Genomic DNA, 27,804 nt, shown 5'->3' on the forward strand with positions numbered 1-27,804 from the left:
AAAAAAAAAAAAAAAAAAAGAGAGGCATATCACCCCAAAAATGTTGGGGAAGGAAGTTCTAAACCCTCTTTGTGTGATAAGATCCTTTATTTATTTATTTATTGAGACGTGATCCACTGTATTGCCCAGGCTGGTCTCGAACTCCTGAACTTAAGTGATCCTCTTACCTCCACCTCCCAAAGTACTGGGATTACCCTCCTGAGCCACTGTGTCCAGCCAGACAGGGTCCTCTCTGGCATCTGGGTTCAGTGTCATACTCCACCCAACACCTTTCTTAGGGCTCTTAGGTTTTGTTTTTGAGACAGGGTCTCCCTCTGTCCTCCAGGCTGGAGTGCAGCAGCCCAGTCACTGCTCACTGCAGCTTCAACCTCCCGGGGCTCCGGTGATTCTCCCACCTCAGCCTCCCAAGTAGGTGGGATTACAGTCTCGTACCACCACGCTCAGCACATTTTTTGCTTGTTTGTTTGTTTATTTTTGAGATAGGGTCTTGCTCTGTCACCCAGGCTGGAGTGCAGTGGCACTATCTCTGCTCACTGCAGTCTCCACCTTCCGGGTTCAAGCAATTCTCTTGCCTCAGCCTCCACAGTAGCTGGGGTTACAGGCACATGACACCATCCCTGGCTAATTTTTTTGTACTTTTAGTAGAAGACAGGGTTTTGCCATGTTGGCCAGGCTGGTCTCGAACTCCTGACCTCAGGTGATCCGCCTGCCTTGGCCTCTCAAAGCGCTGGGATTACAGGCGTGAGTCACCGCACCCAGCCAAATTTTTGTATTTTTTGTAGAGACAGGATCTTGTTATGTTGCCCAGGCTGGCCTTGGCTCTTAGGTTTTTCTCTCTCTGTGTTTGTGTGTATGTGTGTGTGTGTGTGTGTGTGTGTGTGTGTGTGTGTGTGTGTGTGTGTGTGTGTGGTTGTTTTCCTTTATCTTGATAAAGGGTGAATGTGGCACACAGGCGCAAAATAAACAAGACTGACACCTGTTTCATAACTCTGGTGACTATTTTCATCTGCATCTGTCACTTCTGATGCATCTCCAACATTTGTAACATTTCTCTGGGGAGGGATCTGACGTACCCATGCCCCACCCCTTTCTATATTTATGAGATTGAGCTGTCCACCAGCCACCCATGGGCTGATGTCTTTGGAATATGGATCTAGTACCAACAGGGTCATGAAAAGAGATGGGGTCCAATGGGCTACAGTTGGGGGGTGGTCCCGGGATACAGAGTATAGTAGCTTCAGTTGGGGGCTTTCCAGGAGAGGAGTCACAAGCTTGCCTGTGGGACTTGTGTCTTGCGGGGAGGACACAGCTGCCTCAGGTCGGGGAGACAGACAGAGTGTGCCGGGTCCCCTCTTTCCGCCGTAGCATGAAGTCTCCGGGGGCGGCTGGACTCATGGCATAGAAGACGTTGGCATTGTCAGGAATCAGGAGCTCTGGTCAGGAGTGGAGACGGTGGTAATAGGCCCTCACAACCTTGTGTCACCCTCACAGAGTACCCGGGAACCTACTACCACTCAACCTCGAACCTGAACAGCCGTGGGTCCCTCTGCAGCTACTGCCAATCAAGCTCATTCTGCTCTCACTGGGAATCTGGACAACTTCTCACTTGAAAACCTGCACCACCTCAAGCCTTCCCTTATCAAAAGCCTGGGCAACCTCCTAACATTCTCCCCCTCATCACAGACAAGGCAACCTGCAGTAAAAGTTTGGGCAAACTGGCGGGGCGCGGTGCCTCACGCCTGTAATCCCAGCACTTTGGGAGGCCGAGGTGGGTGGATCACTGGAAGTCAGGAATTTGAGACCAGTCTGGCCAACATGGTGAAACCCCGTCTCTACTAAAAACACCAAAAAAATGATCTGGGTGTGGTGGCGCATGCCTGTCATCCCAGCTACTCAGAAGGCTGAGGCAGGAGAATCACTTGAACCTGGGTGGTGGAGGTTGCGGTGAACCGAGATCCTGCCATTGCATTCCAGCCTGGGCAACAGCGCAAAACTCCATCTCAAAAAAAAAAAAAAAAAGACAACCTGCAGTAAAAGTTTGGGCGAACTTAGACCACCCTAGACCAGCCCCCCAGACAACTTCCTGCTCACCCCACCCCTCCCCCACAACCACTTCCAGCCCATCTCATGCTGCTGTCACCTTGAACAACTTCCCGCTTCCAGCCTGCACGCGCTTGTGGCCTCACACTCAGCACCTGAACAACCTGAAGCATCTGTCCTAATATCCAGCCAACCTCATGCCATGTACTTCAGCGTGAACACCCTCAATCCCTTGCTTCTCCCTGTCAGACAGGACAACCTCATGCTTCCCTGCTATCCATTTGGCTCTCTCCCATCCCAGGTTCAGATAACCTCAGGGTTCCGGGGGTGAACAAACCTACTTCCTCACAAATCCAAGGCCGGATGCCCTTTAGTCTCCCATCCCTACAGGTTGAGCCTGAACAACCTCACCATGATGCTACAAACTTAAGATCAGACAAACTTCTACACTCCCTTCTCTCACTTGACCCTAGACAATCTTTTTTTTTTTTTTTTTTTTGAAACAGAGTCTTGTTCTCTCGCCAGGCTGGAGTGCAGTGGCGCGATCTTGGCTCACTCCAACCTCCGTCTCCCGGGTTCAAGCAATTCTCGTGCCTCAGCCACCCAAGTAGGCATGTGCCACCACATCCGTTAATTTTTGTATTTTTAGTAGAGACAGGGTTTCACCATGTTGCAAGGCTGGTCTCGATCTCTTGACCTTGTGATCTGCCCGCCTTGACCTCCCAAAGTGTTGAGATTACAGGCATGAGCCACCGCACCTGGCCTTTTTTTTTTTTTTTTTTTAATTGAGACAGGGTCTTGCTCTGTCACCCAGACTGGTGTGATCTCAGTTCACTGCAGCCTCCACCTCCTAGGCTCAAGTGATCTTCCCACCTCAGCCTCCCCAGTAGTTGGGACTACAGGCACATGCCACCATGCTCAGCTAATTTGTGTATGTGTGTGTGTGTATATATATATATTTTTTCTTTTTTTTTTCTTTTTTTTGAGACAGAGTCTTACTCTGTCGCCAGGCTGGAGTGCAGTGGTACGATCTTGGCTCACTGCAACCTCCACCTCCCGGGTTCAACCGATCCTTCCGCCTCAGCCTCCCAAGTAGCTGGGACTACAGGCACTTGCCACCAAGCCCAGCTAATTTTTTTTCGTATTTTTAGTAAAGACAGGGCTTCACTATGTTGGCCAGGCTGGTCTCGAACTCCTGACCTCAAGTGATCCATCCGCTTTGGCCTCCCAAAGTGTTGGGATTATAGGCATGAGCCACCACGCCCAGCCAAGTTCTGTACTTTTTTATAGATGGAGTCTCGTCATGTTGCCCAGGCTGGTCTCAAACTCCTGAGCTCAGACAATCCACCCACCTTGGCCTCCCAAAGTGTTGGGATTACAGTTGTAAGCCACCATGCCCAGCCCATCCTACAAATTTAAGGCCAGACAACCGTCTACACTTGCTTCTGTCACTTGTCCGTGGACAATCTTTTTTTTTGTTTGTTTGTTTTTTGAGACTGAGTCTCACTCTGTTACCCAGGATGGAGTGCAATGGCGCGATCTTGGCTCACTGCCACCTCCGCCTCCCAGGTTCAAGTGATTCTCTTGCCTCAGCCTCCCGAGTAGCTGGGATTACAGGCGCCTGAACCACGCCCAGCTATTTTTTTGTTTTGTTTTTAGTAGAGACAGGGTTTCACCATGTTGGCCAGGCTGGTCTCAAACTCCTGACCTCGTGATCCACCTGCCTTGGCCTCCCAAAGTGCTGGGATTACAGGCCTGAGCCACCACACCCAGCTCTTTTTTTGGGGGGGGGACAGAGTCTCATTCTGTTGCCCAGGCTGAAGTGCAGTGCTATGATCTCGGCTCACTGCAACCTCCGCCTTGCAGGTTCAAGCAATTATTCTCCTGCCTCAACCTCCCGAGTAGCTAGGATTACAGGAGTGTGCCACTACACCCGACTAATTTTTGTATGTTTCTTGGAGACGGGGTTTCACCACGTTCGTCAGGCTGGTCTCAAACTCCAGACCTCAAGTGATCCGCCCAGCTTGACCTTCCAAAGTGCTGGGATTACAGACATGAGCCACCGCGCCTGGCCGGACCCTGGACAATCTTACTGTCTTTTAAATTCTAGGAAGATGACCTTTGGTGCCTCTCTCTCACACTGAGCCTAGACAACCTCATGACCTTACATCATTGGGGTACAGATGTTTTATGTCCTCTTACCCCCACTCTGATTATCTTACCCCTACTCTCTGCCTGAACCACCTCACAGCCCTGTGAACCCAGGTAACCTTGGGCTCCATCCTTGAGCCTGGTCAGTCTGCTCCCCTCCCTGCTGCCCCCCATCCTGAGCTCCAAGCCATCCCTGCTCACCCCTGTCCCCAGGAAGGACTTGAAAGAGCTGATAATCACGGGCCCAGGGCTGGGGTACATTGTGCTTCTGCAAGGCTCGCTGGACCACGCTGGGGGCTTTGTCCTGACTGGTCAGCTGGAAGAGAGGGGCGGGAGGTGAGGCGAGGGCCCTGGCCCCAAGGGCAGGGCAGCCCCTAGCAGACCCCCAGCCCAGCCGCTCACCAAGATGCTTCGATACAGGTTCCCGTGGTCATTGTTGATGCTGATGCGGATGACGCGGGCCTCCGAGCTCTGCTGCGCCGGGAGGGGGATTCGAGGGCTGCCCAGAGGCAAAGGGCCGGGTCTGGGCAGGTCCGGGCTCAGGGGCAGCTGCAGGCAGTAAGGGATGGAGGCTACAACTTGGCTCATCTGCAGATGCTGAGGGCTAAGAAAGCGTGAACTTCTCAGCCACCACTGGTGTATTCAATAACCCCACATTGAAAATCTCAAGAAAACATTGGCTGGGTGCAGTGGCTCACGCCTGTAATCCGCCAGCACCTTGGGAGGTCGAGGCGGGCGGATCACCTGAGGTCAGGAGTTCAAGACCAGCCTGGCCAACATGGTGAAACTCCGTCTCTACCAAAAATACAAAAATTAGTGGGGCTTGGTGGCGCATGCCTGTAATCCCAGCTACTCGGGAGGCTGAGGCAGGAGAATCACTTGAACTTGGGAGGCAGAGGTTGTAGGGGGCCAAGATCACGCCACTGCACTCCAGCCTGGGTGACAGAGCGAGACTCCATCTCAAAAATAAATAAATAAATAAATAAATAAAATAAAATAAAATAAAATCTCAAGAAAACACACTACTTCCCCCTACACATGCAGAGCCTGGGACATGCAACTAGGGTACATTCACAAGCCTTCATATACACCACCCTACCATATACAGACTTTGGTTCCCTATTACAGAAACAGACGTGAATGGTGTTCATATACACACAACCCATGCTCATACACAAGAAATCCTGTGTACACACATATGCTGACAGTGGTTGGACACTCATAGCCCGTGCCAATGAACAATCCCACACATGATCTCGTGAATACTCAGGCCCACATTTCCTCTTCTGGTATGCAGATTCTTTTCTTTTTCTTTTTTTGAGATGGCGTCTTGCTCTGTTGCCCAGGCTGGAGTGCAGTGGTGCCATTTCTGCTCACTGCAGCCTCTGCCCCCCGGGTTCAAGCAATTCTCATGCCTCACCCTCCCAAGTAGCTGGGATTACAGGCTTGTGCCACTATGCCCAGCTAATGTTTTTATTTTTAGTAGAGACGGGGTTTCACCATGTTGGCCAGGATGGTCTCAATCTCTTGACCTCGTAATCCGCACACCTCGGCCTCCCAAAGTGCTTGGATTACAGGCTTGAGCCATTGCACCCAGCCTCTTTTTCTTTATAAACAGTGTCTCTCTCTGTCATGCAGGTTAGAGTGCTGTGGCATGATCGTAGCTCACTGCAGCCTCAAACTTCTGGGCTCAAGCGATCCTTCCACCTCAGCCTGCTGAGCCTACACCTCCCAGGTGTAGCCTGGGACTACACCCAGCTAATTTTTTTGACTTTTAATAGAGACAGGGTCTCACCATGCTGCCCAGGCTGGTCTTGAACTCCTGGCCTCAAGCAATCCTCCCACCTTGACCTCCCAAAGTGCCGGGATCACAGGCAATAGCCACCATGTCTGGCATGGTATGCAGATTCTTAGGGACATACATGTCCTCAAAAAAGTGTAGGCTGGGTGCGGTGGCTCACGCCTGTAATCCCAACACTTTGGAAGGCCAAGGTGAGTGGATCGTTTGAGCTCAGGCGTTCGAAATCCCCCTGGGCAACATGGCAAGACCTCATCTCTACTAAAGACAAAAAATAGCAGGGCATGGTGGTGCACACCTGTGGTCCTAGCTACTTGGGAGGCTGAGGTGGAAAGATCGCTTGAGCCTGGGGGAGGGGAGAAAGTTGCGGTGAGCTGAGATTGCACCACTGCACTTCAGCTTGGGTGACACAGCGAGAAGGCCCTGTTTCAAATAAAAAGGGGGTGTGATGTGATTGCACCCTAGATGCCCCATGGGTAAGCAGTTACACAGGTCCAGATCTGAGTACGAGTCAGATTGATGAGTGATCACCCAGACAGGGCCATGCAGATGCACGCAATGCCCTGGATGGATAACCCGGGTGCTCAGTGCGTCTCCTGTGTACACTCCTGGCCCCACAATCCTGTGTGTACACATGTGCATGCACACACGCGCACACACACACACAGAGCCTGGGTGCCCACAGGCCCGTATGCACACACAAGCTGTCTTGGTACCTTGGTGCTGGGGCCCTGGGGCCCTGGAGAGGCCGGGGGACTGCCAGCAGGAGCATCTCTGCTTCTGGGACTTGAGGGGGGAGACCCTGGGGACACACTGGGGGAGATGCAGAGGCCGAGGTGGGGTGGCTGTGCTGACTCCTGATCCCACGGTCCCTGGTCCCGTCACCAAGCAGAATGCTCACCTGGAGGTGGGGGATGACGGGTTCCCGGGACTCCAACTAGGGAATGAGCTTTTCTCTCGGGAAAGCTTCCTAAGGAGGGGGACAGGGGATGAAGCTAAGGCAGGAGCAGCCCCTGCTGATATCTGCCCACATCACTCCCCACACACACACCCTGAAACTCACGCACTGAGACGCTTGGTGAGGCTGATCCGCCGTTGGATTCGTGGGGAGCTGGGGCAAGAGGCAGCTGGTGGCTCAATGACCCGGGAGAGCCGGTAGCTGAGGGGGTCAACATGTGGATGAGGTGGTGGGGGCAGGAAATACAGGGGATGGAGAGATAAGAGTTAGAATCAGTTGGGAGGTGGGTTTGGGGTGTAAGAGGGAGCAGCCAGAGGTGGCATCCCACATGTCAGGGTCAGGGTGGTAAATGAGGGTCATTAAGCATCAAGGTCTTATCAGAGATGGGACAGGATGGCTGGTCAAGAGGTCACAAAGAGATTCACAGGGTGGCACTAAGGAATCAAATTGGGTCAGGATTAAAGTCAGGGTCAGGACCGGGCGTGGTGGCTCACGCCTGTAATCCTAGCACTTTGGGAGGCCGAGGCGAGAGGATTGCTTTGGGTCAGGAGTTTGAAACCAGCCTGGCCAATATAGTGAAATCCCATCCGTACTCAAAATGCAAAAAATTAGCCGGGTGTGGTCGCTTGCGCCTATAATTGCGGCTACTCGGGAGGATGAGGCAGGAGAATTGCTTGAACCTGGGAGGTGGAGGCTGCAGTGAGCCGAGATCGTGCCACTGCACTCCATCCTGGGCAACAGAGTGAGAGTCTGTTTCAAAAATAAATAAATAAAATAAAAAAATAAAGTCAGGGTCAGACTGGGGTCTGGTCACCACTGGGGTCAATGGTTAGGGTCACAGTTATATAGAAAGAAAGTACACAGTTGTGATAGTCAAGTTGGACAAATAAACACGAAAGTTGGAGACAGTTACTCAGAACTGAGGATCAAGGGTTGGGGTCAGAGTCAGATTCAGATGAGGGGTCATGGGTCAGATAGGACCAAACATGGGGAAGTCAACACTTGGGACAGTTGAGTTGAATGACCAGCTGAATATGCTAAAGTTGAGGTCAGAAAATCAGATGGGGTCAAAATTGAGATGAGAGATCAACTGTGACTTTTTTTTTTCTTTTTTTTTTTGAGACAGGGTCTTACTCTGTTACCTAGACTGGAGCTGCAGTGGTGTCATTCTGGTTTACTCCAACCTCCACCTCCCAGGCTCCAGCGATCCTCCCACCTCAGCCTCCCAAGTAGCTGGGACCAATGGCACTCAACACCACGTTCAGCTAATTTTTGTATTTTTTTGTAGAGATGGGGTTTCACCATGTTGCCCAGGCTGGTCTCAAACTCCTGGGCTCAAGCGATCCACCCACCTTGGCCTCCCAAGTGCTGGGATTACACGTGTGAACCACCAGGCCCAGTCTATTTGATTCGGCTGGAGATACTGCAAGGTCACAGGTTGTAGGGGGGTCAGGGCTCAAGAGGGGGTCTTGGGAGAAGCTGGAGGTGTGTACGGAATGGGTGGAATCCAGTTCGTGACCAGGATCGGCTGGGGTGGGGCCAGGACAGGCTACAGGGTGGTCACCTCTGCTCCTCACTGAGCTGGCGCTGGGCATGCAGGGCAGCCAGGATGGGCGGGTGGGGGCTCAGGGTGTAGCTCTGACAGCGCCTCTGCAGCTGCTGGATGCGGGCCAGGATCTCCCACTCCTGGGGGATGAGCCTCTGAGACTCTACCCCTGGCCCACCCCCACCCCACCTTCAGGCACCACCCCCACACCCAGTGTAGCCTCCACTCACCTTCCTCCTCTTCTCAAAGTTAATGAGATCCCCCTGGGGGCAAAGTATGTCTGAATTGCAGCACCCAGGGTCAAGGGTCAAGGTCAGGGGCTGGGATGTCAGGACCCCCACTGTGGGGCGGTGTCAGGAGTACAGGTAGGATCAAGGGTGGATATCGGGGCAAGTGGAGCTGGGGTCGGGGTCAAGGGTCAGGGATCAGACCTCCAACATATCCGGCAGGGCTGTGTCCAGCATAACCAGGTCCGTGAGGAAGGTGCCAAGGTAGGGGACAGGGCCTGGGGGTGGTTTCTGTGGCCCCCAAAGCTCCAGTCACTCAGGGCCATAACTGATCCCATCAACCTCCACGCCCCTCCCTGAAGATCCCACTTGTCCCCATCCCAAACTGTAATCACTCACCGAGGGCAGGCTGCCTGGGGTGTTGTCCTCTTTTTGGGATCCCTCAGTGGCCTCCTCCTGGGGGAAGAGAAAAACTGAGCAGGCCTGGGGTCTCCTGGGACAATTCCTCAGGGAGGATGCCTGCAGACCCATTGTATGTACCCTTCGTGCTTTGAGTAATCAAAAGCCAGTGGTAGGCCAGGCGTGATGGCTCAGGCCTATAATCCCAGCACTGTGGGAGGCCAAGGCAAGCAAATCATGTAAGGTCAGGAGTTCGAGACCACCCTAGCCAATATGGTGAAACCCCGTCTGTACTAAAAATACAAAAATTAGCCAGGTTTGGTGGCTCACGCCTGTAGTCCCAGCTACTTGGGAGGCTGAGGCAGAAGGATAGCTTGATCCTGGGAAGCAGAGGCTGCAGTGAGCCGAGATCGCACCACTGCACTCCAGCCTGGGCGACAGAGCAAGACTCCCTCTCAAAAAGAAAAACTATTTTTCAAAGGCCGGACATGGTGGCTCACGCCTGTAATCCCAGCACTTTTGAAGGCTGAGGCTGGCGGATCACATGAGGTAAGGAGTTTGAGACCAGCCTGGCTAACAGAGTGAAACCCTGTTTCTACTAAAAAGTAGCTGGGCATGGTAGCTTGTTTCTGTAATTCCAGCTACTTGGGAGGCTGAGGCAGGAGAATCATTTGAACCCGGGAGGCGGAGGTTGCAGTGAGCCGAGATCGCACCATTGCACTCCAACTTGGGCAACAAGACCAAAACATCTCAAAAAAAAAAAAAGAAGAAGCCAGTGGTGAAGGCCCACTCTAGAAGCCAGACCACCTTGGGTGGGGGTAGAGAGGTGACAAACAGCAGGGAGAGGGCTCCCCCATAAGAGGTGGGGCTTGTAGGGGTGGTGGCCCCCAGGGTTGGCCTTAACAAGGAGAGAATCGTTGTCTGCAGCTGGATGGCACAGGCCTGCCAAGGATCTCCTGGGTATCCTGAATTTGCTGTTGTTTATTTACTTTTTATTTTATTTTATTTTGAGATGGAGTCTCACTTTGTCACTCAGGCTGGAGTGTAGTGGCATGATCTTGGCTCACTGAAGCCTCGACAGCCCAAGTTCAAGCGATCCTCCCACCTCAGCCTCCTGAGTAGCTGGGACTACAGGTGTGCACCACCAACGCCCAGCTAATTTTTGTACTTGTTTGCAGAGATGGGGTTTTGCCATGTTGCCCAGGTTGGTCTCGAACTCCTGGGCTCAAGTGATCCTCTCACCTCGGCCTCCCAAGTGCTGGGATTATAGGTGTGAGCCACCTATAGCTCATGTGTTGTTTTAGGTGCCGGGCAGGCAACAGTGAACAAAAAAGGCAAAATTTGGCTGAGAGTGATGGCTCACACCTGTAATGCCAGCACTTTGGGAAGCCAAGGCAGGTGGATCACCTCAGGTCAGGAATTCAAGACCACCCTGGCCAACATGACAAAACCCCCTCTCTACCAAATACAAAAATTAGCCAGGCGTGGTGGCGGGTGCCTGTAATCTCAGCTACTTGGGAGGCTGAAGCAGAGAGAATTGCTTGATCCTGAGAGGTGGAGGTTGCAGTGAGCCAAGATCATGCCACTGCATTCCAGTCTGGGTGACGGAGTGAGACTCCATCTCAATACAAAGAAACAAACAAACAAAAAAAACAGTGATGACAACAACAACAAAAAACCAGATGTGTGGTTTTGGGGATGATGGAGGCTGGGAAGGCCTCTCAGAGGCAGGGACATTTGATCAGAGACCAGAAGGAGGTGAGTGAGCAAGTTGCATGCACACCTTGATGGGTGGAGAATGTTCCAGGCCCAAGCATCTATTCTAGATTCACTGTAAAAACCACTGCCTGATTGCAATGAGAATCTAAATCTTGCTTATAAATAAGCCAGACTTTTGACACACATTTTTTAGTTTTGCTTATCAAGGTAAAGTCCTCAGAACATTTTTTTTTTTTTTTTGTTCCCACCCTGTGCTATGACTCTGGCCTTAAGTAACCTTTTCTTTGTGCTTTCTTGTGTTTTGCTGAGTGAATAAATAGGGCAGTCACTGACTGTGAACTACAATGCAGGAAGTAAAGGAAAGAAAAACGTGCAACCCGCCAGGGACAAGGGTAAGGTCATTGCTGAGCGGTAGGGAAGGACAGAGTGTCCTGACCACAGCAGGGCGATTCTCCCTGCCTGGCCCCAAGTCCCTCCCCCAACTTCCGGGGCCTAAAATCCCCGGGGTCTGCATCCATCTCTACCTGGAAAAGAATCTCTCTACTGCTGAGGTGGTTGTTCTCATCGGAGAAAATCTGCGAAAGTTTCCTGAAAGTAGATAGCGGTTCCCTGGGAGGACAGGAAAAGGGTGGTCAGGGGTCAGTGGCTTGGAAGGGTCAGACCTGGGATGGGGTGGGGAAGAGGTCCCGTCCCAGCTCACCGGCTTACGGCCCCCCAGCTGCGCTTGAGCCGGTAAATGGGGTTAGATTGCAGGGCGGACAGGATGGCGCGCAAGGAGGAGAAGTTCCGCAGTTCTCGGCAGCGCTGCCAGGCGGTGGGGACGCAGGTCAGACCCAGGCATTATCCACCTTTCATCCTGAAACTTCTTTGTCTAATTTTTTTTTTTTTTTTTTTTTTTTTTTTAGAGATAGGGTCTATGGCCCAGGCTGGAGTGCAGTGGCTCGATCATAACTCACTGGCAGCCTGGAACTCCTGGGCTTAAGCGATCCACATGCCTCAGCCTCCTGCCTCAGTAGCTGGGACTACAGGAGCTTGCCATCGTGTACGGCTAATTTTTATTTTATTTTTATTTTTTAGGGGGATAAATAAATAAAGAGTCTCGCTTTATCCTCCAGGCTGGAATGCAATGGCCCGATCTCGGCTCACTGCAACCTCCGCCTCCCAGGTTCAAGCGATTATCCTGCCTTAGCCTCCCAAGTAGCTGGGATGACAGAGGCACACCACCACACCAGGCGAATTTTTTTTTTTGTAAGTCTAATTTTTTTTTTTTTTTTTTTTTGAGACGGGGTCTCGCTCTGTCGCCCAGGCTGGAGTTCAGTCTCCGCTCACTGCAAGCTCCGCCTCCCGGGTTCGGGCCAGTCTCAGTCTCAGCCTCCCGAGTAGCTGGGACCACAGGAGCCCGCCACCACGCCCGGCTAATTTGTTTTGTATTTTTTAGTAGAGACGGGGTTTCACCGTGTTAGCCAGGATAATCTCGATCTCCTGACCTCGTGATCCGCCCGCCTCGGCCTCCCAAAGTGCTGGGATTACAGGCGTGAGCCACTGCGCCAGGCCTGTAAGTCTAATTTTTAATTTTTTTGTTTGTTAAGCAACATTGGTCTCACTATGTTGCCTAGTCTGGTCTCAAACTCTAGGGTTCAAGCGATCCTCCCTCTCCCCAGAGGGTTGGGATTACAGGAGTGAGTCACTGCGCCCGGCCTGATCCCGTGACTTGTGACGCCAGATCGGACACCTGGGTCTTGTCTCACGGACAAGCTACTGAGACTCCCACTCATGCCCTGGGAGTCCCTTCCTCCCTCCTCCCTCGGGCTCCAGCCCCTCCCCTAGCTGCCCCTCCAGCCCCTACCTCCGATCTTGACTTCTCGGGTCCGGGCTCCCTACTTCTCCCAGCTCCCTTGGGACCTAGTCGTGCCCGCAGCCTCTCTGCAGGACCCAGACCCTCCTCCCTGAACCCAAGTGTTACCCTAGGCATCAACTTTCCACCCCCTTCCCTCCCTCGCCTAGACACGCCCCTGTCTCTCTCCCGAGCCCTCGTTTCTTCTGGCCCCAGGGCCCGCCCCTGCATCCCCTCCCCGCGCCCCCAACACACCTGGGCGATGCAGATCCACTTCTCCAGCCGCTGCGCCCTCTGCGGGGCGGTCAAGCCCGGCGCTCCGAGCACGGAACCCAGCACACAGCCGGTCACTGTGTTGAACTGGGCCACGGTGGCGCGCACAGTGGGGGAGGCGCCTGCAGCCCCGGGCCGGTCCCTCTGCGACCACACGGAGCCCAGGCACTCGTAGGGCCTCACCTTGGAGAAGAGCTCCTGGGCCAGGGGAGGGGTGTGGGATTGGTGCTTAGCAGAACCTGTCCCCTCACTGTGGCTCATCCCGACCCCGTCTGGGATCCTCACCAAGTCCATGAGGGTCAGCTGCTCGGCCACCTCGTCCACGCTGAAGTCCAGGAGCTGGGGAGCTTGCGGCATGAGTCCTTCCTCTTCCTCCGCGCAGGCCTCTGCAGAGTCTGGGTCAGAAGTTTGGGCAACTCTGGGAGGTCCTGATCATTAGAAAAGGTTACAAACTCTCAAGTTTGAATCCAAGACTGGCTGTGTGACCTTGGGCAAGTCCCTGTCCCTCTCTGAGCCTCACTTTCCTCATTTGTAAAACGGACAACTCTCTGAATTTTTTTTTTTTTTTTTTTTTTTTTCTGTGACAGTCTTACTCTGTTGCCCAGGCTGGAGTGCAATGGCACAATCTTAGCTCACTGCAACCTCAGCCTCCTGGGTTCAAGTGATTCTCCTGCCTCAGCCTTCGGAGTAGCTGGGATTACAGGCATGTGCCACCATGCCCGGCTAATTTTAGTTGTTTTTTTTTTTTTTTTTGAGACGGAGTCTCGCTCTGTCACCCAGGCTGGAGTGCAGTGGCCGGATCTCAGCTCACTGCAAGCTCCGCCTCCCGGGTTTACGCCATTCTCCTGCCTCAGCCTCCCGAGTAGCTGGGACTACAGGCGCCTGCCACCTCGCCCGGCTAAGTTTTTTTTTGTATTTTTAGTAGAGACGGGGTTTCACTGTGTTAGCCAGGATGGTCTCGATCTCCTGACCTCGTGATCCACCCGTCTCGGCCTCCCAAAGTGCTGGGATTACAGGTTTGAGCCACCGCGCCCGGCTAATTTTAGTATTTTTAATAGAGACGAGCTTTCACCATGTTGGCCAGGCTGGTCTCAAATTCCTGACTTCAAGTGATCTGTCCACCTGGGCCTCCCAAAGTGCTGGGATTACAGGTGTGAGCCACCACGCCCGGCCCTGAATGTTTTTAGATGTAACAGCAACAGTAATGTTCACTAAGCAGCTAGTGTGGATTTATTCAGTAACTCACCACACCAGTCCAGTGAGGGAGGTACTGTTATTTATCCAGCTTTTACAGTTAAGGAAAGGGAGGCAAAGAACAATTTGTCACACCTTCGGTGAATGACAGGTCGGGGATTTGAAGCCAGGTGCTCAAAGGCCAGAGAAGAAAATAAAGCTTTGTGATTTTGAATATGTATTAGGATAAGATTAATCTGACCTCTTTTTTTGGAAAGAGGTGATATGACTTCCTGGTTCAGGGAAGTCTATTGTCAGAAAGTCTCAAACTCAAATGCAAACTTGTCCACTAGTTTGCTGTGTAAAGCATGTGTTTTTTTTTTTTTTTTTTTTTTTTTTTTGGAGACGGAGTCTCGCTCTGTCGCCCAGGATGGAGTGCAGTGGCGCGATCTCGGCTCACTGCAAGCTCCGCCTCCCGGGTTCACGCCATTCTCCTGCCTCAGCCTCCCGAGTAGCTGGGACTACAGGCGCCCACAACCGCGCCCGGCTAATTTTTTGTATTTTTAGTAGAGACGGGGTTTCACCGTGGTCTCGATCTCCTGACCTTGTGATCCGCCCGCCTCGGCCTCCCAAAGTGCTGGGATTACAGGCGTGAGCCACCGCGCCCGGCAAAGCATGTGTTTTAACCTCCCTGTGCCTTTTTTTTTTTGGATGGAGTCTGACTCTGTCTCCCAGGCTGGAGTGCAATGGTGCGATCTTGGCTCACTGCAACCTCTGCCTCCGGGGTTCAACCAATTCTCCTGCCTCAGTCTCCCAAGTTGCTGGGATTACAGGCAAGAGCCACCACGCCCAGCTAACTTTTGTATTTTTTTTTTTTTTTTTTTTTTTTGAGGCGGAGTCTCGCTCTGTCGCCCAGGCTGGAGTGCAGTGGCGCGATCTCGGCTCACTGCAAGCTCCGCCTCCCGGGTTCCCGCCATTCTCCTGCCTCAGCCTCCCGTGTAGCTGGGACTACAGGCGCCGCCACCACGCCCGGCTAATTTTTTTGTATTTTTAGTGGAGACGGGGTTTCATTGTGTTAGCCAGGATGGTCTCGATCTCCTGACCTCGTGATCCGCCCGTCTCGGCCTCCCAAAGTGCTGGGATTACAGGCTTGAGCCACCGTGCCCGGCCTAACTTTTGTATTTTTGTATAGACAGGGTTTCACCATGTTGGCCAGGTTGGTCTTGAACTCCTGACCTCAAGTGATCTGCCTGCCTCGGCTTCCCAAAGTTCTGGGATTGCAGGAGTGAGCTGTGTCTTCTTTTTGAAACAGGCTCTCACTTTGAAACAGGGTCACACAAGCTGGAGTACAGTGGTGTAATCACAGTTCACCGCAGCCTCAACCTTTTGGGCTCCAGCGATCCTCCTGCCTCAGCCTCCTGAGTTGCTGGAACTACGGGCACACACCCAGCTAATTTTTTATTTTTTGTACAGACAGGGTCTCATTATGTTGCCAGGCTGGTCTCAAACACCTGAGCTTAAGTGATCCTCCCTCTTGGCTTCCCAAAGTTTTGAGATTGCGGGCATGAGCCAGTGCACCTGGCTGTGGATTTTGTTTTTGTTTTTTATTTTTATTTTTATTTTTTTTTGAGACGGAGTCTCACTCTGTCCCCCTTGCTGGAGTGCAGTGGCCGGATCTCAGCTCACTGCAAGCTCCGCCTCCCGGGTTCAGGCCATTCTCCTGCCTCAGCCTCCCGAGTAGCTGGGACTACAGGCGCCCGCCACCTCGCCCGGCTAGTTTTTTTGTATTTTTTAGTAGAGACGGGGTTTCACTGTGTTAGCCAGGATGGTCTCGATCTCCTGACCTCGTGATCCGCCCGTCTCGGCCTCCCAAAGTGCTGGGGTTACAGGCTTGAGCCACCGCGCCCGGCCTGTTTTTGTTTAAGATCATGCATACCAGATTACTATAAAGCGCTCAACAAATATGAATAATTTTATTTAGTGGATTTTGATGGTGGCGCCCCCTAAGGGAAACTTTGGAAGTTGGGATCTTGAATTGTGCCCTCCAGCCTCCAAATGTCTCTCCAGACATTTGTGTCTTTGAATAACCTGTTTGTGGCTGGTACCAAGGTAGTGACTTATCTCAGTTGAGTGTTCACAGGTGCAGATCGGACTCCTTGTTCTACTTTTTCCCCACTTCTCACTACTGCACTTGATTTGTCTTTAAGAAAGGAAGAAGGGGCCTGGCACAGTGGCTCACGCCTGTAATCCCAGCACTTTGGGAGGCTGAGATGGGAGGATCACAAGGTCAGGAGATCGAGACCATCCTGGCTAACACAGTGAAACCCCGTCTCTACTAAAAAATAGAAAAAATTAGCCAGGCGTGGTAGGGGGCGCCTGTAGTCCCAGCTACCCGGGAGGCTGAGGCAGAATGGCCCGGAAGGCAGAGCTTGCAGTGAGCCGAGAACATGCCACTGCACTCCAGTCTGGGTGACAGAGCGAGACTCCATCTCAAAAAACAAAACAACAACAACAACAACAAAAAAACAAAAACACAAAGGAAAAACTTGTTTGCAATAATCTGCACCTACCTACAACCTGACTATTTTGTTCATAAACACAAATTGTTTTGGCTCCAAGAATACAAGGACCATGAAAGTCTGGGCTTTGTTTTGTTTGCAAATTGCAAATGTTCACAAGTTTGGAAAATGATGTCCCCAGCACCTATGTTGCTGTCTTTGCCTCACCAGTGTCCTCCCCTGCATTAGTTGGTGCTTGTTGCTGTCAGTACAAAGCACTGTGACACTACACTGTGATGCTAGGACAGGCAAAGACACGGGACAACCTCATCATGTGTCCCAGTGGGGCATACCCAAGCATTACCCACTGAACACATGGTTTATTGCTGTGTAAATTACTCTCACTTTCCTCCTCCTTTGTACTAGTTATGGCATCATACTATGATTTTATTTATTTATTTTGTGACGGAGTCTTGCTCTGTTGCCCAGGCTGGAGTGTAGTGGCTCGATCTCCGCTCACAGCAACCTCCGCCTCCAGGGTTCAAGCGATTCTCCTGCCTCAGCCTCCTGAGTAGCTGAGACTACAGGAGGTGCCACTACACCCAGCTAATTTTTTTCTTTTTTTTTTAAGTAGTGATGGGGTTTTACCATGTTGGCCAGACTGGTCTCGAACTCCTGACCTCAGGTGATCCCCCTGCCTCGGCTTCCCAAAGTGCTGGGATTACAGGTATGAGCCACCGCACCCTGCCCCACCCAATACTATTATTTTAAAATAATCTTTGTAAATCTGTATAATTACCTCTTTCCTCTTGAATTAGGACCAGTGGCATTGCAAAATATTAGTTTTTAGAAGTGGATACTGGGCTGGGCACACCTATAATCCCAGCACTTTTGGAGGTTGAGGTAGGAGGATTGCTTGAGACCAGGAGTTTGAGACCAGCCGGGGCAGCATAGTGAGACCCCATCTCTACAGAAAAAAAATTTTTTAAGTTGCGCATCCTGATGCACACCTGTAGTCTCACCTACTCAAGAGGCTTAGGAGGGAGGATCTCTTGAGCCCAGGAGGTCAAGGCTGCAGTGAGCTGTGATCATGCCATGGCATTCCAACCTGGGTGACAGAGCAAGAAACTGTCTCACCGCTCAAAAAAAAGTGGTCACTGGAAAAAAAATGCCCCTACATCTAATCAAACCTTTAAATGTTACAGCAATAATGGGGATAGAGAAACATGCTACATGAAACTATGAGGAAGCAAACAGGTAAGTCCAAAAGAGTGTGAGGCATACCTCAGGACACATGACCCATGTTTTTTGCCCTCTAACGGCTTCAAACAAAAGGCAATGGGGATCTGTTACAGAATAAAAGAGACTTAAGAACAAACAACCAGTCAGGGGTGGTGACTCATGTCTGTAATCCTGACACTTTGGGAGGCCGAGGTGGGCAGATCTCTAGAGGTTAGGAGTTCGAGACCAGCCTGGCCAACATGGCGAAACCCCCTCACTACTAAAAATACAAAAATTAGCTGGGCGTGATGGTGGGCACCTGTAATCTCAGCTACTCAGGCGGCTGAGGCAGGAGAATCACTTGAACCCAGGAGGCAGAGGTTGCCGTGAGCCGAGATCACGCCATTGTACGCCAGCCTGGACGACAGAGTGAGACTCCATCTCAAAAAACAAAAGGAGGCCGGGCGCGGTAGCTCAAGCCTGTAATCCCAGCACTTTGGGAGGCCGAGACGGGCGGATCACGAGGTCAAGAGATCGAGACCATCCTGGCTAACACAGTGAAACCCCGTCTCTACTAAAAAAAAAAATACAAGGCCGGGCGCGGTGGCTCAAGCCTGTAATCCCAGCACTTTGGGAGGCCGAGACGGGCGGATCACGAGGTCAGGAGATCGAGACCATCCTGGCTAACATGGTGAAACGCCGTCTCTACTAAAACATACAAAAAACTAGCCGGGCGAGGTGGCGGGCGCCTGTAGTCCCCGCTACGCGGGAGGCTGAGCCAGGAGAATGGCGTGAACCTGGGAGGCGGAGCTTGCAGTGAGCTGAGATCCGGCCACTGCACTCTAGCCTGGGTGACAAAGCAAGACTCCGTCTCAAAAAAAAAAAAAAAAAAAACCAAAAACAAAAACAAAAAATACTAGCCGGGCGAGGTGGCGGGCGCCTGTAGTCCCAGCTACTTGGGAGGCTGAGGCAGGAGAATGGCGTGAACCCGGGAGGCGGAGCTTGCAGTGAGCCGAGATCCGGCCACTGCACTCCAGCCTGGGCGACAGAGCGAGACTCCGTCTCAAAAAAAAAAAAAAAAAGGAAAAAGAGAGAGAGAAGCAAACAACCAAATGCCTTGAGTAGATCTTCTTTGGATTTCAATTTGAAGAGACAACTACTCCTCCTTCCCGCAGCTCTGTCGCCTAGACTGGAGTGTAGGGACATGCTCACAGCTCACGGCAGCCTTGATTTTCCGCGGTCAAGAGATCCTCCCACCTCAGCATGCTAAGTAGCTGGGACTATAGGCACGTGCCACAACACCCGGCCAGAAACAACTGTCAAAAAAATGTAGGGCTGGGCGCGGTGGTAGGCACCTGTGGTCCCAGCTACTCAGGAGGCTGAGGTGGGAGGGTCAGGAGTTCAAGCCCAGCCCAGGCAAAATAGGAAGATCCAGTGTCCAAAAAAACAGGTTCAGGGGCAAGTGGGGGATTTGAATATTTGAATATGGACTGGGTATTTTTTCTTTTTTTGAAGCAGGGTCTCGCTTTGTCACCTAGGCTGGAGTACAGTGGCACAGTCACGGCTCACTGCAGCCTTGACCCTCCCAGGCTAAAATGATCCTCTTGTCTCAGCCTCCCAAGCAGCTGGGACTATAGGCAGTCACCACCACGCTCTGCTAATTATTTGTAGACACGAAATTTCAACATGTTGCCCAGGATGGTCTCAATCTCCTGGGCTCAAGCCATCCATCTGCCTTGGCCTCCTAAAGTGCTGGGATTGCCAGCAGGAGCCTCTGCTTTCGGCTTGGACTGGGTATTTTTTTATATCAAATATTTCTGATTTTAAAAAAAATTATAAACATGAAGGTTACTAAAAAAAATAAAAATAAAAGGGCCGGGCGCCGTGGCTCATGCCTGTAATCCCAACAATTTGGGAGGCCGAGATGGGCAGATCACCTGAGGTCAGGAGTTTGAGACCAGCCTGACCAACATGGAGAAACTCGCCCCCCCAACTAAAAATACAAAATTAGTCAGGAGTGGTGCTACGCGCCTGTAATCCCAGCTACTCGGGAGGCTGAGGCAGGAGAATCACTTGAATCCAGGAGGCGGAGGTTAAGGTGAGCTGAGATCCTGCCATTGCACTGTAGCCTGGGCAACAAGAGTGAAACTCCATCTCAAAAAAAAAAAAAGCAAGCCTGTTGTCAGACGTGTGTTCCCAAAACATTTATGTGTGAACTGACATAAGCCTGGGATTTGTTTTAAAATCATCCTGAAAATATTTTTTTTTGTGAAATTGATCATCGTTGATGATAGGCGATGGATGTCTGAATGTTCGTCATACTATTCTCTCCACTTTTGTATATGTCTGAAATTTTCCATAGCAAAAAGTGAACCCAAAATTAAGTTCTTAAAATAAAATAGATGAGCATGGTGGTCATCTACTTTCTTCTAAACTACATGGTGCAAGTGTAGTCTTAGCTACTCAGGAGGCTGAGGTAGGAGGCTCACTTGAGCCCAGGAGTTCAAGTCCAGCCTGGGCAACACAGCAAGACCCTGTATCTAAAAATAAAATTCATAGTAGGGTGCGGTGGCTCACACCTGTCATCCCAGCACTTTGGGAGACCAAGGCAAGCGGATCACAAGGTCAGGAGATCGAGACCATCCTGGCTAGCATGGTAAAACCCCGTCTCTACTAAAACTACAAAAAATTAGCCGGATGTGGTGGCACACACCTGTAGTCGCAGCTACTCGGGAGGCTGAGGAAGGAGAATCACTTGAACCCAGGAGGCAGAGGTTGCAGTAAGCCAAGATCGCAGCATTGCACTCCAGCCTGGGCGACAGAGCAAGACTCTGTCTCAAAATAAAATAAAAATAAAAATAATAAAATAAAATTAAAAAGTGTGTCCCTGAGCCTAGCACATAGAAGGTTTTAAACAAGTGTTCATTTTCTCCTCTGACCTCAAGGAAACTAGGGCAGCACTTTCCATAGAATTCTCTGCAATGGTGGAAAAATTCTCTAGCTGCTCTGTCCAGTGTGGTGGCTGAACACTCAAAATGTGGGTAGTGGGATTGAAGACTTGAATTTTTGCCTTTGCTTGACTGGATTTTGAAAAAAAAAAAAAGTAGGCCAGGCATGGTAGCGCACGCCTGTAATCCCAGCACTTTGGGAGACCCAGGTGGGTGGATCACCTGAGGTCAGGAGTTCAAGACCACATTGACCAACATAGTGAAACGCTGTCTCTAATAAAAAGACATAATTAGCTGGTGTGGTGGCAGGTGCCTATAATTCCAGCTACTTGGGAGGCTGAGGCAGGAGAATCTCTTGTATCCAGGAGGCAGTGTTGCAGTGTGCTGAGATGGCGCCACTGCACTCCAGCCTGGGCGACAGAGCGAGACTCTGTCTCAAAAAAAAAAAAAGGATGGCATGGTGGCTCATGCCTGTAATCCCAGCAATTTGGGAGGCCGAGGGGGGCGGATCACGAGGTCAGGAGATTGAGGCCATCCTGGCTAACACAGTGAAACCCCGTCTCTACTAAAAATGCAAAAATTAGCCGGGCGTGGTGGCACACGCCTGTAATCCCAGCTACTCAGGAGGCTGAGGCAGGAGTATCACTTGAACCCGGGAGGCGGAGCTTGCAGTGAGCCGAGATGATGCCATTGCACTCCAGCTTGGGCAACAAGAGCGAAACTCTGTCTCAAAAAAAAAAAAAGGTAGGGTCAGGCACAGTGGTTCACACTTACAATCCCAGCACCCTGAGAGGTTGAGGCCAGATGATTGCTTAAGCCCAGGAGTTCGAGACCAGCCTGGGCAACATGGCAAGACCCCATCTCTAAAAAGAAAATACCTGAATTTTATTTAATTTTAATTAATTTAAATAGCGACAGGGGCTAGGGGCCACCACATTGGACTATGGAGCTCTAATGACTTGGAATCAGCTGGAGAAATCATATATATATACATATATATACACACACACACATATATATACACACACACATATATATATATATATATATATATATATGCCTTTATATACATAAATAACTGAGACTTTGTCACCAGGGTTGGAGAAGTAGCTGCTGCTTTGTAAATTGAGCAGGAATGTGGCCACTATAATCTGGAGATTAAGCCATGGGGATTAGGGATAAAGATGCTTTTGTGATGCGGATCAGATCAAACACAGATGGGTGAAAGATGATACTTCCTAAGCAGGATGCAATTATTCAGCAAACTAATCTGTGTTGTTCCTGCCCCTGGGGACAGAGCTGGGAGCAAGAACAACAGGTCCTCCTCTCACGCACTCACAGTCTATGAGATGAGCGAAAGCCAATAAGTAAGTAAGGAGGCTGCGCATGCACAATGGCTCATGGCTGTAATCCCAGCATTTTGGGAGGCCAAGGCAGGCGGATCACTTGAGTTTAGGAGTTTGAGACCAGCCTGGGCAACATGGCACAATCTCACCTCTACAAAATAATTAGCTGGGCATGGTGATACGCGCCTATGGTCCCAGCTACACGGGAGGCTGAGACAGGAGAATGACTTGAGCCCAGGAGGTGGAGGTTGGAGTGAGCGGAGATCGTGCCACTGCACTCCAGCCTGGGTAACTGCGAGACTGTGTCTCAAAAAAAAAAAAAAAAAAAAATTGAAAAAATAATTTCAAAAATAAGAAACATTTTACAGACTGGGTATAGTGGCTTGCGCCTGTAATGCCAGCACTTTGGGAGACCCAGACGGGAGGATCGCTGGAGCCCAGGATGTTGAGCCTGCAGTGAACCATGATGGAGACATGCACTCCAGCCTGGGGAACAGAGCAAGACCCTGACTCAAAAAAAATAATAATAATTAAAGACAAGTATCAAGGCAATGGTATGCAGCTAGAAACACAGGCATCCTGACCCAATGGCACCAAGGAGGGAAAAGTATTAGACATGTGCTAATACTTCAGACAAAGATATTTATTTATTTATTTATTTATTTATTTATTTTTTGAGACGGAGTCTCGCTCTGTTGCCCAGGCTGGAGTGCTGTGGCTGGATCTCAGCTCACTGCAAGCTCCGCCTCCCGGGTTCCCGCCATTCTCCTGCCTCAGCCTACCGAGTAGCTGGGACTACAGGTGCCCGCCACCTTGCCCGGCTAGTTTTTTGTATTTTTTAGTAGAGACAGGGTTTCACCGTGTTAGCCAGGATGGTCTCGATCTCCTGACCTCATGATCCGCTCGTCTCGGCCTCCCAAAGTGCTGGGATTACAGGCTTAAGCCACCGCGCCCGGCCCAGATTTTTATTTTTTTAAGATGGAGTTTCGCTCCTGTTGCCTAGGCTGGATGGCAGTGGCGTGATCTCAGCTCACTGCAATCTCCGCCTCCCGGGTTCAAGCGATTCTTCTGCCTCAGCCTCCCGAGTAGCTGGGATTACGGGCATGCACCACCACGCCTGGCTAATTTTGTATTTTTAGTCGGGACGGGGTTTCTCCATGTTTGTCAGACTGGTCTCGAACTCCTGACCTCAGGTGATACGCCCGCCTCAGCCTCCCAAACTGTGGGATTACAGGCGTGAGCCACCATGCCTGGCCGACAAAGAATTATTATCCCCATTGTACAGATGAGGAAATTGAGACTTAGAGTTAAAAACCTTGCTTAAGTTTTGCAGCTCTGAGAGGGGAGAGAAAGTCTGTGTGGGAAGAAGCAGGCAAGAAAGGCCTTCTCAGAACACGACTAGATCCAAAAACCCCTCACCTGTCCACACCTGAGGTGGCTCCTCTTCCTGCTCTCGCTTAGCCTCCTCCAAAAAATCTTCCAGAAGCTTCTCTGCTTTTCGAGCCTCAGCGCTCCCTGGGGCCGCCCAGCCCAGAAAGGTTCGGACACTGCCCAGGTCTGAGTGGGCAGGGGGGTCTCGGAAATCCTGAGGGTGGTCCTGCAGCCAGGAGCCCAGCACTGACACCACAGCCCTGGCCAGAGAGGCAGGGTCTCAGAACTGGGTCCAGAGTAGGGGACCTAGAATGTGACTCCTGGTATGTTTTTTTTGAGACAGAGTCTCACTGTGTCACCAAGGCTGCAGTGCAGTGGCCTGATCTTGACTCACTGCAACCTCAGCCTCCCGAGTAGCTGGGACTACAGGCGTGTAGCACCATGCCCAGCTATTTTTTTTTTTTTTTTTTTTTTGTATTTTTAGTAGAGACAGGGTTTTGCCATGTTGGCCAGGCTGGTCTCTAACTCCTGACCTCCAGTGATCCACCTGCCTCTGCCTTCCAAAGTGCTGGGATTACAGGAGTGAACCACCAAGCCGGGCTTGACTCCCAGTCTTTTATTACCCAACCTGCAATTTTCAAAACCCCAGGCCAACTGCTAACCTTTGACCTCTGGGATTTCCCTCCCGGCACTCCCCTATCCAGATGAAGGACCCACCTCAGGTTCTTGTTGAAGCTCAGATCTTGTACCGCTGTCTTCTTGATCTCTACCCTGGGAAGAAGTCCCCCAGGAGGTGAAGAAGGGGGAAGCTAGAGGGGGCTTAGGAAGAGGGCTCTGGGTTTGGGAGGTGTTTCCTGGTTCCACACCTGAGGAGGTGGAGGGGGGTGCCCAACTGGGGGTCTAGGGTGGGGAACATGGAGGTTCTGGTTCACTACTGACCCAGGAGGTGGGGGCGGCGGCATTGGTGGCAGCAGAAAGCCCAGCAGGTGGGCAGTGGGTACAAAGGTCCGGTAGGTGGCCAGGAAGGCAGGCACAAAGCTGGGGTCCTGCTCATGGTCTCCAGACACCAACTCTCCCACCAGCCGCTCCAGGCGCGCCGCCCTCAGCACCCTCACCTTGCTGGTTCGATAGTGGAGGAAGGTGTTGGCAATGGGGCTGGGGGCCTGCAGGAGGGGAGAGGCGGCCATGAGAGAGCAGCAGTTGTCCTCGCAGCACTCCTTCTCTAATCACATTAATCACTATCACCACTCTTTTTCTTTTCTTTTTTTTTTTTGAAACGGAGTCTCGCTCTGTCGCCCAGGCTGGAGTGCAGTGGCGCGATCTCAGCTCACTGCAAGCTCCGCCTCCCGGGTTCACACCATTCTCCTGCCTCAGCCTCCCGAGTAGCTGAGACTACAGGCATCCGCCACCACACCCAGCTAATTTTTGTATTTTTAGTAGAGACGGGTTTTCACCGTGTTAGCCAGGATGGTGTCGATCTCCTGACCTTGTGATCCGCCTGCCTCAGCCTCCCAAAGTGCTGGGATTACAGGTGTGAGCCACTGCGCCTGGCTTTTTTTTTTTTTGAGACAGAGTTTCACTCTGTTACCCAGGCAGGAGTGCAGTGGCACCATCTTGGGTCACTTCAACTTCTGCCTCCTGGGTTCAGGCAATCCTCCTGCCTCAGCCTCCAAGTAGCTGAAACTACAGGTGCACACCACCATGCCCAGATAATTTTTATAGACAGGGTTTCACCATGTTGGTCAGACTGGTCTCGAACTCCTGACCTCAAGTAATCTGCCCACCTTGGCCTCTCAAAGTCTCCCAAAGGGCTGGGATTACAGGCGTGAACCACAGTGCCCAGCCCCTAGCACCACTATTTTTTTTTTTTTTAGACAGAATCTCGCTCTGTCACCTAGGCTGGAGTGCAGTGGCATGATCTTGGCTCACTGAAACTTCTGCCTCCTGGGTTCAAGCAATTCTCTGTCTCAGCCTCCCAAGTAGCTGGGATTACAGGCACCCGCCACCACGCCCAGCTAATTTTTTTGTATTTTTAGTAGAGACGGTGTTTCACCATCTTGGCCAGGTTGGTCTTGAACTCCTGACCTCACGATCCACCCGTCTCGGCCTCCCAAAGTGCTGGGATTACAGGCGTGAGCCACCATGCCCAGCCCCTAGCACCACTCTTGTGTGTGATTCCTCTGACTCCCGGCTTCTTGGAGTTATTGTTTCGGTTTGGTTTTTTTAGAGACAAGGTCTTGTTTTGTTGCCCAGGCTGGGGTGCAGTGGCACAATCATAGCTCCCTGCAGCCTCCAACTCCTAGACTCAAGTGGTCCTCCTGCCCCAGCCTCCTGAGTAGCTGGGCATCACCACCCACAGCTAATTTTTTGATTTTGATTTTGATTTTTTTATTTTTTTTATTTTTTTTATTTATTTTTATTTTTTTATTTTTTATTTTTTTGAGACGGAGTCTCGCTCTGCCGCCCAGGCTGGAGTGCAGTGGCCAGATCTCGGCTCACTGCAAGCTCTGCCTCCCGGGTTCACGCCATTCTCCTGCCTCAGCCTCCTGAGTAGCTGGGACTACAGGCGCCCGCCACCTCGCCCGGCTAGTTTTTGTATTTTTTAGTAGAGACGGGGTTTCACCGTGTCAGCCAGGATGGTCTCGATCTCCTGACCTCGTGATCCGCCCGTCTCGGCCTCCCAAAGTGCTGGGATTACAGGCTTGAGCCACCGCGCCCGGCCTTGATTTTTATTTTTATATAAAGAGAATCTTGCTGTGTTGTCCAGGCTGGTCTCGAATTCCTGGCCTCCTGCCTTGGTCTCTCAAAGCTCAGGGATTACAGGTGTGTGCCCCACACCCTGCCCGCTTGAAGTTACTATTCCTCCCCATCCACAAATATCTCCTGCAACCTGCCCTGGAAACCCTCTCTCTCCCATGCCCTGTCCCCTACTCCCTCCCCCCGCCCCCACACATACACTCTTGTCCACCCCGGGCTTCCCTCAGCCCTCCAGTCGCGCTTCACTGGCTGCCCCACCCACCCTCACCCAGCCACTTCTAAACCAACCCCTTTCCACCTTCCAGCCCCGGCCCTCTAAACCTGCCTTTCCTAACCCTGTCGTCCAGTTCTGTCCTTACCAAGCTGTCCCCAGGCTCCTCTCGAGAACTGCGCGGCCATCACCTGGCCCCACCCGATTCCCTGGATCTTCCCCCACTTACCTGGCCGCCCCCAGGCCTCTTTCTACCTGGTCGCCTCTGAGCCCCTCCCTTCCTTCCGCCCACTGCATCTGGCGGCCTGTGCTCGGCTCTCCGGCTCCGCCCTCACCTGGTCGCTTCCGGCCCCGCGCCACACACCAAACCCCCTCCTCACCTGGCTGCCCGCGGTGCCCTCCGCCGGGCTCAAGCGCTGACTGCGCTGTCGCCGCAGGGAGACACTGTACACCGCGCCGTCCTCGGTCTCTTCCCCCCAGTCCTGCAGCGGTGCCTAGACGCAGAGGCGGACTCAGGGCACCAAAGGGGCGCAGGTCCTGGGGCCTCAGCCTCCTTGGCGGCTTGGACTCGGGCTGAGTCTTGCTGCTCCATCCCCACGCCCCTTCCCAGCCAGAAGCTGCTAGACTCGGGCTGGGGTCCCAGGCTAGTACCCTCCCAGCCGCGGGTCCCCTCCTCCCAGGTCCTGAGGACATGTGGTAGCATTTGGGGATGTCCCAGGGCCCCGCCTCATAGAATCTGCCTCTAGCCTTTTCTGCCGACTGCGCTCAGAGAATCGCGCCCCTACCCCTAAGAGGAAGTAGTCGCTTCACTGGGTCAAGGGCCGTGAGTCCCCAGGAGGGGACTCCAGGGCAAGTTCAGATGGGAGCAGATAGCGTCCGACGGGAGGGCACTTGGAGTTTCTGGACCTGCGGGTCACCAGGAATGCGGGGTCCGGGGATCCCTTGTCCCCTTACCAGGGCCAGCTCTTTGCCTGCTGTGCGCTCCATGGCCGGCACCCGTCCCTCTCAGTGGCTCCGCTGAGTGAAAGGGAAGGGCCGGCGGGTGGCGGGCAGTGGCTGGGCGCTGGGGCCAGAGGGGCGGGGCGGCCGAGCTGCTGGGGCTGGGCGGGGCAGGCCCGACCCAGCTTCTGGGTGCCTCCAGCTGGACCCCGCGCGAGCCCAGGAGAGGTCCTGGCTCTTCCGCTGGGCGCCTATCTGTACCCAGGAGAAAGGACACATGTATCCCCAAGGGATCTTTTTTGTACCCCCAGATGTGGGGGAGTTCCTGTGTGGGGGCAGGTGAGTGTCCCCAGACCAGAGTCCTCTGTCCTCCAGTGGAAGAGGCTAGCTTGACC

The 27,804-nt window shown here is 52.2% G+C and overlaps 1 protein-coding gene across 41 annotated transcripts; it reads right to left on the minus strand.

Moving 5' to 3' along the window:
* Positions 1-979: 979 nt before the first annotated feature.
* On the minus strand, positions 980-27,493 carry RGL3 (ral guanine nucleotide dissociation stimulator like 3). Of its 41 annotated transcripts, none has more exons than XM_074025963.1 (20): positions 27,425-27,493; positions 26,851-26,964; positions 24,442-24,665; positions 24,220-24,273; positions 23,551-23,762; positions 20,551-20,668; positions 13,231-13,373; positions 12,928-13,143; positions 11,539-11,642; positions 11,363-11,447; positions 9,120-9,176; positions 8,925-9,011; positions 8,724-8,756; positions 8,512-8,633; positions 7,057-7,148; positions 6,891-6,959; positions 6,706-6,802; positions 4,594-4,795; positions 4,393-4,507; positions 980-1,433 (listed from the first exon to the last, which is right to left on the minus strand). In XM_074025963.1, the coding sequence occupies exons 7-20, from the start codon at positions 13,300-13,302 to the stop codon at positions 1,315-1,317; spliced, it is 1,470 nt and encodes a 489-aa protein (XP_073882064.1). In that variant the 5' UTR covers positions 13,303-13,373; positions 20,551-20,668; positions 23,551-23,762; positions 24,220-24,273; positions 24,442-24,665; positions 26,851-26,964; positions 27,425-27,493; the 3' UTR covers positions 980-1,314. The 41 variants fall into 41 exon arrangements, 31 of the variants coding, with proteins under 31 accessions (XP_073882064.1, XP_073882067.1, XP_073882057.1 ...); XM_074025966.1 differs by having other exon boundaries at positions 4,594-4,740; positions 7,053-7,148; XR_012428410.1 differs by lacking the exon at positions 20,551-20,668 and having other exon boundaries at positions 4,594-4,740.
* Positions 27,494-27,804: the final 311 nt, after the last annotated feature.

Source organism: Macaca fascicularis, chromosome 19, assembly GCF_037993035.2.
Source record: "Macaca fascicularis isolate 582-1 chromosome 19, T2T-MFA8v1.1".
In the NCBI taxonomy this organism is placed as follows: Eukaryota; Metazoa; Chordata; class Mammalia; order Primates; family Cercopithecidae; genus Macaca; species Macaca fascicularis.